General features: G+C 38.0%; 1 protein-coding gene across 1 annotated transcript in view; it reads left to right on the top strand.

Moving 5' to 3' along the window:
• The window catches only part of LOC149552355 (calcium-dependent protein kinase 28-like), a 171,586-nt gene that overhangs the window by 84,708 nt on the left and 71,734 nt on the right, over positions 1-15,144 (top strand). Inside the window, exons 8-9 of the mRNA XM_089787900.1 lie at positions 12,742-12,857; positions 13,007-13,114. Coding sequence (XP_089644026.1) covers positions 12,742-12,857; positions 13,007-13,114 — 224 coding nt within the window. The remainder of the gene's footprint in view (positions 1-12,741; positions 12,858-13,006; positions 13,115-15,144) is intronic.

Raw genomic sequence — 15,144 nt, 5'->3', positions numbered from 1 at the left:
GTAATTTTTCCATTTCCATTTGTTTTTCCAACTCCGTTTGTGCTTACTGCAACCTCTTCTTTTCTTGCTCTGCATCTAGGTACATTGCCTTCTTTTCTTGTTTGCGAGTGATGGCTAGTATCTCCTCATCATATGTTTTGATGCTTAATAGGCTCACCCCTTGCTTAGGACATTTTGAATCCTTGTGGTCTCCCAGACTGCACTATCTGCACAATAGCTGTGGTGTTTCCTTTGTGGTATTGTCTTTGGCAAAGTGCCCCCAGAGGTTGCACACACAACATTGTATTATTGGCCGTCCACTCGAGTCGTATTGTATCCGACTTTGGCCTCCATTGTTTTTTTATTATTATTACCACCTCGTCCGCGTTGGTTATTGTTATGGTATCCTCCCGAGGTTGCGTCATTGTTCGTGTTCGTTCTTGTGCTTGTAGTGGACACTTCCTACGTCAGTAACACCTGCTGATGTTCCTTTGTCTTCATATTGAATGGGCATTCCTTTGTGGAATGTCCCGCAATCTGACAAATATAGCAAAATTGCTTTTTTGGGCAGGAGCCCTTTGTGTGGCCCTCTTTACAGTTCGTACACCACAATTCCCCTTTCACCAAGTTAGGATTCTTTTTCAGATTTTTAAATTCCTTCATCATCCATTACATATCCTTCTGCAACGCTCAAACTTTCTTACTTGATTCTTTGTTGTTGCTGCTACTTTCGGAAGATGAATTCTCTCAGTTCAAAGATTTCTGTTTCTTCTTTATGCTCGTTTTTTGCTCACTCTCTAGATCCATTGCCTGATTATACGCATCTATGTACGATGTTGGAGGTACAATTTTCATTTTTTTCTTTAGTGTTAGCCATAGCCCTTCAACAAATCATCTTTTCTTTAAATCAGCCGCTATTTGGCTCTCCATTTTCCCCACCAACTCCTTCAACCTTCTTGCATATACCCAGATTGTTTCGTTCTTCCCCTATTTAGTATTGTATATTTCCGCTACTATTTCATTATTATCCCTCAATAGTTGGAATTCTGCTACGAATTCTTTCTTAAGGTTCGGCCATGTATTTAATTTCTGAGGATCGACATCTGCAAACCAATCAATTGCTACACCCCACAGGGTTGCCAGAAACTGTCAGATCCAGTCATCTTGGTCCATTACACCATTCGTCATCCAAATCGTTTCACATGTTTTACAATGTCTAATTGGATCAGTTGTCCCATCACCATTGAACTTCAACAATTTTTCCTTTGGTCCTGCCATTGTTACTTTCTTTTGCTTATGTGGTACTTGCTGTGTACCTGTTCTGCACAACCGCGTTGCTTCAGACAACCACCCTACTTTGAACAACCGTGTTACCCGGTGAGAAAAGATCTTCCTCAAGCGACGTTGTTCGATTCTTTGCTTGTATCCCTTCGTTGAGTGTATCGGGAACGAAGAGTTCACTTCACGCTCGTGCTCCTTCGGCACTTCGAGCCATGCAAGTTACTTCCCTTCCGTTCAGATTCTCTATCCTCGACGTATACAAGTTAAGAAATTCCTCCCTTGTCTCTTCCACCAAATGTAATGTTCCCGTTATTAAAAAAATCATAAATCAAACTATTGTAACAGGCCGATTGATTTAATGTATCTCGGACCCATTTTTATTTTTGTTTCCATATTTGTTTGACAAAGCTTGAACTTTTACTGTTAACCTTTTGCCATTTGACATCTACCACTTTTTGTGAAATAGGCCTAATCTCTCTACAATTTTTTTTGTTTTTTTGTTTTTCTTGCTTGCCTCTTCAATTTGGGACACAACTAAAACCAAAAAGCAAAAATAGCTTATTGAAAAAAAAGAAAGAAAGTTTGATCTTTGAACTTCTCTCAAGATGTCTATCTTGAATATTGGTCTCTAAAGTGACAATTTTATGCATGTAAGACGATCCTCCTATATGATTTTGCGATAATGTGTTGGAGAAGATTTGCCTTAGCGACAATCATTCTTATTTGTGCTTGGCATTGCCCATCGCAGTCTTTCTTTGAACTTAACCTTTTCTTTCAATTTATAGCTTGATAATCTTCATAATGAACAGCTTGCATACATTGTTATTAGATTGAGATAGACACTAAAGGATGTAACCACTCTAAAAAAAGGACAACATAGTTGATGTTGATTTGACAAGAATGGCTTAACATTTGACTATATTTTTTGATTAAGGAACAAGCAGGTTTTGAAGGGACTCCAAAACCCTGTACAGAGAGATTTTGGAGGGATTTGGAACCCATAGACGAACAATTTCAACAAGAAAAAACATCACCAAACAGCAGCCCCAGCTACAGACAACCAATAGCAGCCTAACAAATTAACATATCTAAGATCAATCTACACCAGAAAAAAAGCCCTTACAAAATTACAAAGGGTATTTGAAGGCTCCCTTAACCTTAACCAAGAATCTAGGGTTTTTAAAGATCCCTTAACCTGAAACATGGTTTTTAATAAGGCTCACAGTACCTTTCTTTCGAAGCAATACACCATATTTCCCACCAAAACATTCTCCACCTCAGGAAGAGAAGCATCCAGCTCAATTGGAAAACCAAAGGAGAAATCATCTGGTATATAAAAATATCTCCAATCATTTTCAAGCCATCGGCCTACATGTCGATAGGAGATGTCTCCACTCTAAAGGAGACAAGAGAAAATAGATCAGAGAAGGGAAATAATAGGTGCAAACAAAGAGATGATCCAAGGAAAGAACAGAGGCCCTTATATTAAAAAGCCCCCAAACCTTTTCTTCTGTGACATCGGAAAAAGTCCTTAACCAAAAGCACACAACTAAATCTGACCTACTTCAGGACAAGGCAATCAGATTTAGACAAGAAAGAGAAACTGAAACAAAATGGGATTTGTCAATACCAAAATAATCATTACCCCAACACACTGTTGTCATGGAGATCTTGAGTCTCCAGCAGAGGGAAACAAGTTTCTCTGTATGATACACAAAGTGCAAGGCCATGAGAAGAAATATAGCCACATGATAACCACCATCCAAGACCTTCATAGAAGTAGAACCAAGAAGAACTTCCACAACATGGAAGAAACCTCCAAGATAAGAAACAGAAAAGTCCACTTCCTCCTCAGAACAAAAGGCCCCCAGGCAGAGCAAAAAGGGAGCTCCAAACAGACCCCCAATCTTCATAGAACTATCTCCCTTGCTAGAGACTTCATCCTCCACAACAAAGCTGTCAACCTTTCAAAAACCACAGGATATGGCGAAACAGCAGAAAACCCCAAAAACATTGCACCAAAGGCCTTTCCAAAAAGCTAAGCTGAAACAAAGTCTGCAACAAACCACCCCTATCTAGAGAAAGGAAAACCCAGTACAGAGAAAGAACAAGGCATAGAAATCCATGCATAAAAAAAAAGCACAGCATGCCTGTCAAGAGAAGAGAGGACCCTGCAGACAACTCCCAAAAGCCAAACGGACAGAGGGAGACCACCACAGAGAACCCAATACCCCACCGCACCAGACCACACCTCCAAACGCACTCGCAAAACAGATGGCAAGAACTGAAAATTTGGGCCAACAAAAACCTGAACCAGATGAGCCAGGGGCAGGATAGAGGTGATAGATAAGGTCAGAAAAATAAACACGTAGAGCTCCTCACAAAATCTTGCCGTGCCAAGATTGAGCAAAGATCTTGGAGCTCAGAAGCACGGCAACATCAAACACCAAATCCTCTGTCTTTATCATCTTCGTCCCCCCTCTGAATCTCCCTCAGCCTCATCATCTTCACCTGAAACCCTAGGTGCATTCCCTCGCCCGCCTCTTTCATCTCTCTCTATTCTATTACATTTGGCTATAGTTATTATTAAACACAAATTTTCAATTTCTTTTTATTTTTTTAGAGGGAAGCAAATTTGTGTACCAAGAAGACTTGAGTGATAGAGGACCATGAGACACATGCCTATGACATTTCACCATGAGACACATGCCTATGACATTTCAGCTTGAGTTTTGTGGCAAGGCCAGTTGCAGTGCATTATTGAGGAAAATGTTTTAGTAGCAAGAATGAAAATAATGCATGCCAAGAGTGTCATGTTAGTGGCAGCAGTGACTTAAATGCATGCTTGAATCTAATGTTTTGTTCCTAGTAGTAGATGGTGTTGGAACTACTATGCTCTCCACAAACCTTATTCAACCCTTGTCAAGGAGTTGGAAGGTACCATATGACAACGAGGGAGTAACTGGAGATGGCGTACGATGTGAAGTGGGTGCAATACAATGGCCAATCTGGGCCGTACAGTGGTAGTTAGAAGAAGTCCACACGATGATCTATTTGAATTTTGGCAGTATGTCATTTGGTTGACCTGAGGTATTGGTATACCATACGGAGGCAACTAGGTGTTTGTATAGACTGTGGGTTGTACGACAGAACAATGCCAGTGGTGGTACGATTTGTGCAAGGCCGTACAAGATGATGTGTGCTGGAGGGTGATTCCCTAGGCCGTATGGAGGAATGAAGGGAGTGGGTACGAAGGATGGTAGGAGGGTGTGTGACTCGACGGACTTCCTTCATTGAGATAATGTCGTTGTTTATCAATCACAAAGATATCAATATAGGCACATAGCGTACACTGCTACACGCAAACTATATATATATATATATATATATATATATATATATGTATTCCAAAAACAATAATACTTGCAAAGAAGAATGATGCTCTGATTTGCCAAATCTGAGCCAAGTAATACACAAATGGAATAGGGCGAGGGTTGAATCCCACCAAAACCAAAATAGCCAAGTAGGGAAGATCTCTCACTTTTGGAATGGTGAACAACAGAGAACACCAACAAGAATTTGCGGTACAATAAATAATCCAAATTGCATACCAAAACAACTCAACCTCATGGATAAATATACTCCATCAAGGGGAAAACTATGTGCCAACAGAAGACAACAAATTCCTACGGAAATAATTAAAACTAAAAATGGGTCAGAGATATGCTAAATCGATTGGCCCAAAAACAAGTTTTAATATATTGGTTTTTTTATGGCAAGAAAATTACAGTCCTCCTGTCCTAGAATTTGCTTGCCCTCAAGAAAACACAATGTCGGATGCTGAAGAATTTGTTCTCCTTACCAAGTGGCATCATCGAGTGGCAGATGTTTGCAGTGTACCAAGTATTCCTTGACGGTGCTATTTTGTGGTTTACTCTCTTGTACCCCAAGAATTTCGACAGGATCCAATATCAACTTCCCTTCTTCGTTCAGAGGTGGTAGGTCGGTTGATACAATAACATTCTGTCCCACAACCTTCATCAGGCAGGATACATGGAAGACATTGTAGATCCGACTTCCTTCTAGCAGCTCCATAAGCAACTTTGCTTATGCGTCCAGTTATGCGGTATGGACCATAAAATCGTGGCCTTAGCTTTTCTTTGCTACTTACCTTCAGGGATGACTATCTGTGTGGCTGAAGATAGAGATATACGAGATCAACTGCCTTAAAGCTTCTTTCACTTTGATGTCTGTCTACATACATCTTTTTTTGATTCTGAGCCTATTGAAGGTTTTCCTTCAAGACCCTCAAAAAACCCTGTCCTTCTTGCAGCCAATCCTTTGCTCTTGGTGCGCAACTATCACCCAAAACCAATCTACAAATGATAGGGGTTCATATTCGTATAGTGCCTTGAAAGGTGCCATCTTGATGGACATGTGATATTATAGCAATATTGCTCGAGATGTAGCCATTTGACCCAGACCTTTTGTTGTGCTGAAACATAGTTGCAGAGATACCCTTCCAGTCATTTGTTCACAATTTTTGTTCGTTTGTCTGTTTGGGGATGATAACTGGTATTGGGATACAATTCCGTTCCCACTAGCCAAAATAGTTCAAAAGGTGCTGAGAAAACGATTGTCCTAGTCGCTCACAATGTTTTGCGGAAATCCATCCAGGCAAAAGATTTCCTTAAAGAATTAGTCTGCTACTTGCATGACTTGGAACTCGGTGGGAATGGTGAAAACGTGTGGATACTTTTTCAATCTGTCAATTACCACAAAAATGTAGTTCCTTACACTTACCTTCGGAAGTTTGATGCTGAAATCCATCAAGATGCTATTCCATTTTTGTTTTGGTATCGACAAGGGTTGTAACAAGCTTATTGGTGATGTGTGTTCAGATTTGTTTTGTTGGCATGTTGCACATTCCTGCACGTACTACAGGATGTCATTCTTGAGACCCTTTCATGAAAATCTCTCTTCAATCTATCTGTAGGTTTTGAGGAACCCAGGGTGTCCCGCTAATGGTAAGGAGTGCATTTCCTTCAAAACTTTATGCTTCATTGTGGATTCAGGTACCAAATATATCCTATCCTTGTAGTAGATGATGTCATCCACTACCTTGTATCGGTTGTTTTGAATGTTGCCATCCATTAACTTTCATGCAAAAGTGTTCGTGGAGTACACCGATAAGTACACCTTCCAATTGGCTGAAATATGAAATTGATGAACAGATGCTGGGTTTTCTTGACAAAGCGTCTGCAATGACATTATTCTTTGCTCCAAAAAAATCTCAAGCTATTATGATCAGTACGTATGATGAATTTGGCACCCACCAGATATTGCATAAACTTGGTCAAGGTGTGGACAATGGCCAACATCTCTTTGTCATAGATAGAATATAAGCATTCATCTTGTGTAAGTTTCCGACTCTCATAGGATATCGAGTGTCTTTCCTGCATTAGTGCAATGCCTATACCCTCTCTGGAAGCATCATACTCTAGATTGAAAGGTTGAGTGAAGTGAGGTAAAGCAAGAATCAGGCAAGTACTCATTGCTTCTTTTAACCTATCAAAAGTGTGTTGTGCCTTTTTATTCCACCGGAATGATTCCTTCTTAGTCAAATCTGTTAATGGTGCATTTAGTTGAGAGAATCTTTTTACAAACCTCCTATAGTAACTGCACAATCCAAAGAAACCTCGCAACTCTAAGAGTGATTTTGGCGGAGGCCAATCATGGATAGCCTGAAATCTTCTCTTGGTGGACCTATACTCCATATCTACTGATAACATGTCCCATGTATAATATCTCCATTATCTCGAATTCACACTTTGATTGTTTGGCAAACAATGATTGTGCTTCCATGATTTCGAGGACTTCATCCAGATGCTTTAAGTGTTCTTCCCATGTTTTACTGGAAAGGTCATAAAAAAATACAAGCAAGAACTTACGCAACTGTTGGTTGAAGATGCTATTCATGCAAGATTGAAATGTTGCTGGTGCGTTCATTAATCCAAATGACATGACTAGGAACTCATAATGCCCATAGTGACAACGAAAAGTTGTCTTTTCCACATCTTCCTCCTGTATGTGGATATGATGGTATTTGGAGCGGAAATCTAGTTTAGAAAAGTAAAGCACACCATGCAACTCATCCAACAATTCATCGATCCCAAGGTATATTTTAGTGGCTAATATTGGCAAATTGGCTATTTTTAGAAATTTTTAGCTAGTAATTTGGCTAATAATTTAAAATTTGACACAACCTAAATCGCCATAGTTTTATAAAATTTAGTTCTAGAATATTTAAAATCGCTCAATAATTTATTTTATTGAAAAATCTAAACTCAAATATTCACCACAATATTCGATACATGATTAAATTTGAGTCACCTAAATATTATATATTATTGGAGAAATTAAATTAAACTGACCAATAATTATCATAATTATTAGTTACTTTAAGAATACGTCACCAATATTTAGTTTTCAGTATTGATTTAAAGTATATTTAACGATCCCCATAATATTCCTCGAGGTAAAAAATGTTCAAATTTGATTTGTAATATTCCATGGTGATTAATGAACTTCCTATTATTATTGAGATTCGTCAATATTCTATATAGAAAAATTATGATTTGAAAATAATCGCCAATATTAATCATATTTAGAATAAAAAATTGAGTGATTCACCAATAGAAATAATTTTGTTTTTTCAAAATATTGAAAGGTTCGCCAATATTTTATATCTTTTTTTGGAGGCAGCTTTCTTAAATTTTACCCTAATCAATCCTAGGAGTAGGGTATCTATTTTTTATTGTCTAGTTTAACATACAGTAGTTCACACACATGCGTAATGTCCCATCCTTCTTTTTCATCAACACCATTAATGATGTAAGAGGGCTAGAGTTGGGACGGATCCATCCCTTCTTGAGTAGTTCTTGAATCATCTTCTCTATCTTATCTTTAAATTTTTTGGGATGGTGGTACAAGATGGTGATAATTGGTTTGGCATCGACTTCCAATTTGACGATATGCTCAGAATCACAATGGGGAGGTATACTAGGAGAATTGTCTGCAAAAACTCTACTATGTTCTTCCAAAATAGCTAGAAGTTTATCATTTTGAGAGTGCACTTGTCCCTTTATTAATTCTGTCGAAATGAAGCAACATGTGATCAATGCAATACAATGAGCTTCTCCGCACGGTTTAGGCTGACCACCTTGGGGTCCTAATGGTGACCACCCTCTATGAATAAATCTTCCTGATCATCCTCATCATCAAATACGAATTCGATGTAATGTGTTTTCCCATTACCGAGGCATCTATGACTAGGTTCCCATGGCTCCTTAATAGGTGAAACATAATGTTTTCCTTTGGAGTATTTGTCTGGTAGCTTCGTCCAACATAGGCTTCTTTGACGGGGGTTTGTTGTCTTTGTCCCTCAGAACCAATGGTGGTTTGGAGTGAGAGGAACCTCGAGAGGAAGATTAATGATGCCATACTTCGCGCCTTTTTGATAGCCTCCGAGAGGGTGGGGGGATTGAAACTCTTTACCCAACCCCTTAGTGGTTTTGTCAATCTCTCCATGAATAATACTATTCGTCTCCTTTCAGAAATGTCCGTAACCAGTACAGAGAGTTTATAAAATTTAGTGATGTAATGGTCAACCGATGTCGTTTATCTTAATTGTGATAGTTCTTTAAAATTGAGTTCTGAATCTTTGCCATCAAGTCAATCTATCAATTTTTCAATGACTTTAAGTGTTTACTTGGTCATGTCCCAACGTAATTGTACCATGATGTAACCATTCATGCACCACTCCATTTAAGTGGAGTGCGACGAATTTAATTGCTTCCTCTATTGCATCGGGTTGAGCTGGAAGTAAGTAAAGACTTTCATTACCCATGCATGTGCAGATTTTAATCCAAATCCGTCAAATGGCGACAAATTCAGTTTACTTAATTTCCTTTCGAGGTCATCTTAGAAATACCCTCGGATTCCACCCCCAGAATATTGCATTCTTAATTCCGCGTAGTCTTTGTACGATTATCCCCTTCAAAGTTTTCATTCTTCCAATTTCTTTCAATTGTTCTTGAACTTTCTCAAAGGTTGGTTCCCTTCCTCTATGCGGCACCTCTGTTCGTGGAGGGAAAGTTGGCATGGAAGGTCGAGAGCGTGTCAAATGAGAATTTGCCTTTCCCAAAACTGAATCGTCACTATGATCATTTAATTTTATCAGATATTTTACTATCAGCTAATTTCCGCAAAGTTTCTTCCATAAGCTGTTGAGTGTCATTAATCTATGCGTGATTCCTTGAAAGCTCTCTCAATAATGCCATGACTTCGGCAGGAGTGGGTTCTCGCGAATCTTCCATTTATCAGCTGAGTGTGATCTCCTTTGTTTCCGGCTATAAAGTTTCTTTCACTGTCCACTGGCTGGCGGGATCACTGGCTTTGATACCACTGTAACATTCTATTCCCAACCGTAGATGGTCTATAAATTACTACGCTCTTTGCAATACTTATTCAACACTTGTCAAGTAGTTGGAAGGTATTGTATGACAATGAGGGAGTAACTGGAGATGGCGTACAATGTGAAGGGGGTGCAGTACGGTGGCCAATCTAGGCCATATAGTGGTAGTAACAAGAAGTCCACACGGTGGTGTATTTGGCCGTACGTCATTTGTCTGATCTTCTATATTGGTATACCATATGGAGGCAACTAGGTGTTCGTCCGCGCTACAGGCCATATGACAGAACAATGCTAGTGGTTGTGTGGTTTGTGCAAGGCCGTATCGGATAATGTGTGTTGGAGGGTGATTCCCAAGGCCATATGAAGGATTGAAGGGAGTGGGTACGGAGGATGGCAGGATGGTGTATGAACCAACAAACTTCCTTCAATGAGATAAAGTTGTTTACCAATCATAGAGATATCAATATAGGCATAGAGCGTACACTGTCACACACGAAATCTATAAATATATATATATTGTAGAAACAATGATACTTGCAAACAAGAATGATGCTCCGATTTGCCAGATCTAAGCTAAGTTATACACTAACAGAATAGGGTGAGGGTTGAATTTCACTGAAACTAGAATAGCCAAGTAGGGAAGATCTCTCACTTCCGTAATAGCGAACAACAAAGAACTCCAATATGAATTCGTAGTACAATAAATAATCCAAATTGCATACCAAAACAACTCAACCTCACGGACATATATACCCCGTTGAGGGAGAAACTGTGCCAACAGAAGACACGGCAAACTCCCAGGGAAATAATTAAAAATAAAAATGGGTCCGAGATATGCTAAATCAATCAGCCCATAAATAAGTTTTAATATATTGTTTATTTTATGACGGGAACATTACATTGAATCTTCAATGACAATATTTAAGTGGAAAATATGTCTGAAGTGCACATCTAAATGAGATAAGTGAGACTTCAAGTGACAAAAACCTTTCATATGTGCAGTGGGTTCTGTTTATGTTTGTGTTGAGTGACATGGACAGAAGAAATCAGCATGTGGGAACAGTTTAGGGGCATAAATAATTAAACATGTGCCTGAGATAATACAAGGCATCTTTCAGGTGACAAAACATAAGGGTGCCTAAGGCTAAAACAAAAGTCAGCAAGTTTTAAAATTATGTAGACACCCACAGGGTTTGTCCAGCTGTTAAGAATACATTCAAGTCACAAAAATAGACAATACAAGTGCCAAGTGTTATGTAGGTGGCGACATCTGTGTAAGTGGATACCAAGGCACAGTTTAAGTGGCAGAGAGGTCATATAGGTTTGCTTGAGGTGATTTTAGCTCTATATGTAGCTGGGAAAGGTGTCTAGAACAACTAATTCAATTATCAATCACATTTTCAACTATTTTACTTTAGTAATGCTATATTTGTACTTTCCTTATAATATATGAGGGGTCTATTGGGGCCATAACCCAAAGAGAAAAAATCTGAATAACTGGAGTGTTAAAAAGCATGAATGTAGCTCAAACCACTAAAGTCCTAATTGACCTACATTTTGTCATTCGAGGACAATGTAGTTTCTTTCTTTCTTTTATTGCATTTTAGAATAACCCAAAACTGGAGCTAACAGAAAATCCATCAACTACAAAAACCAGCCAATCTTGAGAATAACATAAGACATTCTTATCGCGAAAACTCCCAGCAAAAAAATTCCTTTAGGAGCCAGGAAAAATAAACCTCTCCCCCAAACTACAAAAGAGGCCTTCCACAGTCCACTGAGAGCCTTTGGCTTTATTAATTGCTTCCTTTTCTTTCAATTAGAGTCCTACCTCCAGTTTAATTCCCCTTCACTTCTTAGCTTTGTTCTTGTGGTAATAACCTTTTTGAAGAATTTGTGGCTCACATGAAAACCAAAATATCTTTGTGGGAAGGGAACTCCCCCTCCTAGATCAAGCACACACCCTTGAACACCAATCTCAATTATCATTCGATTGATTAAATTGTTTCTTGTGTAGAAGATTGTTTTGGTTTTGCAAGTGATCCTTGGGCTACTTTTGGGTTGATCAAGAACTCCTATGCATGGGAGTTCCCATTTCTTTTTTTCATGTCAAATTATTTCTTATTACCAACTGATTCTCACATGTTCATTCTTACACCTTGGTGTTCCTATTGAAAGTTATTTATTAACGACTTCTTTTCATATGTTTTTTAGTTATGGGAATATTATCTTATTATCCATTGGGCTAAATTTCTAATCACTTGATACTGCTCACTCCTTTCTTTTGTTTCGATTGTTTCATGGTTCTAGTGCAAACTATTTTCTCTGGTAATTGGATCTCCTTGAAGCAATCTTGATCTCAATTTCTTTGGAGCAAGCCATCTGGGCCTTAATTATGGCTTTAATATTTTTTCTGTGATTTCTATTCACATTTCTTGAATTGGAGGTATATAGAGTTTTTGCTTTCTTCATTTATTTCTGATCTCCATTTGCACAAGACAATGCTTGGGGTAAGTGTCTGTTCAAATTTGTATTTCAGTGTAAACTGGATTTTTTTAAAATTAAAAAACCTACTAAAACTTGAAATAGGTGTATACATGTGCATGTCCAATATTTATTTTTTTGTGCGATGGCCAAATCTATTCAATTGAGTATGCATAAATATAGATGTCCAGTGTTAGAAAGTGTAAGCAGTACAAAAGTTTACTGTAACAAGTAAGATCTATCAGTGGATACATTTTTTTTTATTTGACCTAACCTTGGTGATGCTATGTAAAGAGGCTTTTTGACACATTTTTTGAAGTTCCTATTGAAATGATTTTTTCTATGCTTATTTGTATACAACAGCCTTGTTGAAGTTCTCAACCAAATGATTTTTATTTTGCTTTATACAGCCTATTCATGTTGTAGGGTGGGAACTAGTGCTTGATTGAGATTTCATAATTTTTGTGTTATCATGCATCTAGCTTGCAGTTAATGAATCTTGTTTTACATTTTGGTTGCAGCACATCCATGGGCAAGAGAAGGGGGAGAGGCATCAGAAATCCCTCTGGATATATCCGTGTTATGCCACATGCGCGAATTTGTTAAATACAGCCGCCTAAAGCAGTTTGCACTCAGGGTCTGTGAGTCCCTATAATTCATTACTTATGTATTGTTAGATATACTTAAGCTTGTTTTAGGACTTTTTTCCTGGCATCCCATCTTACATGTTTTTTGCAAACAAATATGATTTGGGAATTTAAATCTTGTTTGGATGGGATATGGCAGGCTTTAGCATCTACACTTGGTCCGGAAGAGCTTGCTGACCTTCGAGATCAGTTTGATGCAATTGACATTGATAAGAGTGGATCAATAACATTAGAAGAGATCAGACAGGTTTGGAATTTGTAATAATTGCTAATAAGTAGTAGCCCTTTTTTTAATGAGAAAGATGGGTTTCCGAAGGGGCCCAAATCCTTTAACATCTTTAAAACAGCATATATAGTTATAAATCAAATAGACAATAGCCTAGAAACTAATTAGATAAGACAGGAAACAAGGCCGCAACAATGCTGAAAGCAGACGGATGACACAAAGCAGAAGTAGAGATCCTCTCCCAAACCCCGCAGTCAATAATATTAGACGTAGGTCTAGAGCTCAGTTTCCAAAGTACTCTGGCTACCATTAGCAATTGTATTGTCTGTTTCTCTAATACGCACTTCCTTCATATTCAGTTTTCCTCTCTTCAAGTCCACCCTGATATCACCCTTCTTTCTTTATTAAATACTGCTATTTGTTTTGGCATATCGCTGAATACCTGGCACAAAACCTTTAGAGGAATGGAAGCTTTTTACTGCCTAAGGCCTAGTCAAGCAAGCATGACATGGCCTCGAGTTTGTCTTTCTCCTTCAAAGGCACACACCTTGAATCTGCATAGCCTGTAGCATTATCTTTCTTTGAAGATTTATTTTCCCCTTTTTCTCAACTTACTATTGCTTCCCTTTCGCACACAGCCTCCCTACTAATTAATATTAGGTGAATTTAATCACTACTTTTTTCCTGAACATTATCATTGTTGAACATCATTCAAAATTTATCCTTGTCGAACTTGAACACAAACATGAACCTTCTGACATGGGTTAAGATCAGAGTTATCAGAATCATACTTGGCATGGATTTGACAGTGACACTTCTAGAAAAACATGATATAAAAGTACTTACATACAACTTATGTCTTTGAAAAATTTAGCTTGGACTAATCCAGATTTGGTTAGACTCGTTGGCTTTATGAAATGACCACTAAGGCATGTTCAAGGATGCTCAGCTTGGCACTTAGGAGACTTGTCCGGTAACTGAAAAGTTTAGTAACACTATTTACGATGACATTTGCATTGTGGTCTATATATATACCTTAAAATAGTTTGGAGGGTCATGACATGCACAAGAGAAAAATGAGCGGTAAATCCAATAGCCTCTTATTTCTGAAAGCTTAGTGATTATATCATTATTGCAATCATAGTAAAAATGAAGGCAGCACTGATCAAGATGCAGGCAGACACCACTGTTCACTACCAATAATGTGATTTTTGAATGGGCTGTTAATCACTCTCAAATCCCATCCTGCACCATATCAACTGATCTTGTATACTTCCTCGTGAATGAATGTGAAGTATGCCGTGCAGCCATACACACAGAGACACTGTTAGTACCAAGTTCCAACATCACGACAATTGATAGTCAATGACAACTAATAATTTACATCAGAGTTGTAAACATGCTGCCACATTTTTTAAATCATAATCGATTAATCACAACCAGCACAAGGAATTTGTAAAATGTTTATTAGTATCTAGGCAAGCTACAACTATATGCACTATAATGTATATGGCGTAGTCTCAGAATTACACTACAACCTGAATGGAGTATTAATTAATATAGATAACTTAAATACATCTATCTAAAAAAATGCCAACATATATTAACTTAGAGCTATTTTATTTATTCTGAAGTTACTTTGTTTGTATAAAGCTTCTATGCTAAGTTGCCATATTGCTCATCTTTCTTGTCAAGTTCAGTTATGGTATATCTCAAAGTCAGGTACTGCTTGAATCCTGGTAAATTTGAAGTGTTAATTTTGTTTAGGTAAAAATGTTTCTATTAATTTCCTGCCAAACCTTGACAAATTGTAATATCCTGCCAATTCTGGCCTGAAAATGCTGATAAGAGGCTCAAGGAATATCGTCAAACACTTTGCATACAATCTCTTATTTCAATGTTTCAGTCTGATAATGATTGCTTGAAATAATGTCATATGTGATTTAAATGCTTTCTAGTGGTTACTAAGATGTTTAGGCAAAGAACCATAATTCAAATGCAATTCTTTCTGTCTTTTGAATGCATATAGATGACCCCCACAATGTAAATAT

This window comes from Cupressus sempervirens, chromosome 6 (assembly GCF_028749045.1).
Source record: "Cupressus sempervirens isolate cs-2001-9-10 chromosome 6, ASM2874904v1, whole genome shotgun sequence".
NCBI lineage: Eukaryota > Viridiplantae > Streptophyta > Pinopsida > Cupressales > Cupressaceae > Cupressus > Cupressus sempervirens.
This window is presented reverse-complemented; position numbering and strand designations above follow the sequence as displayed.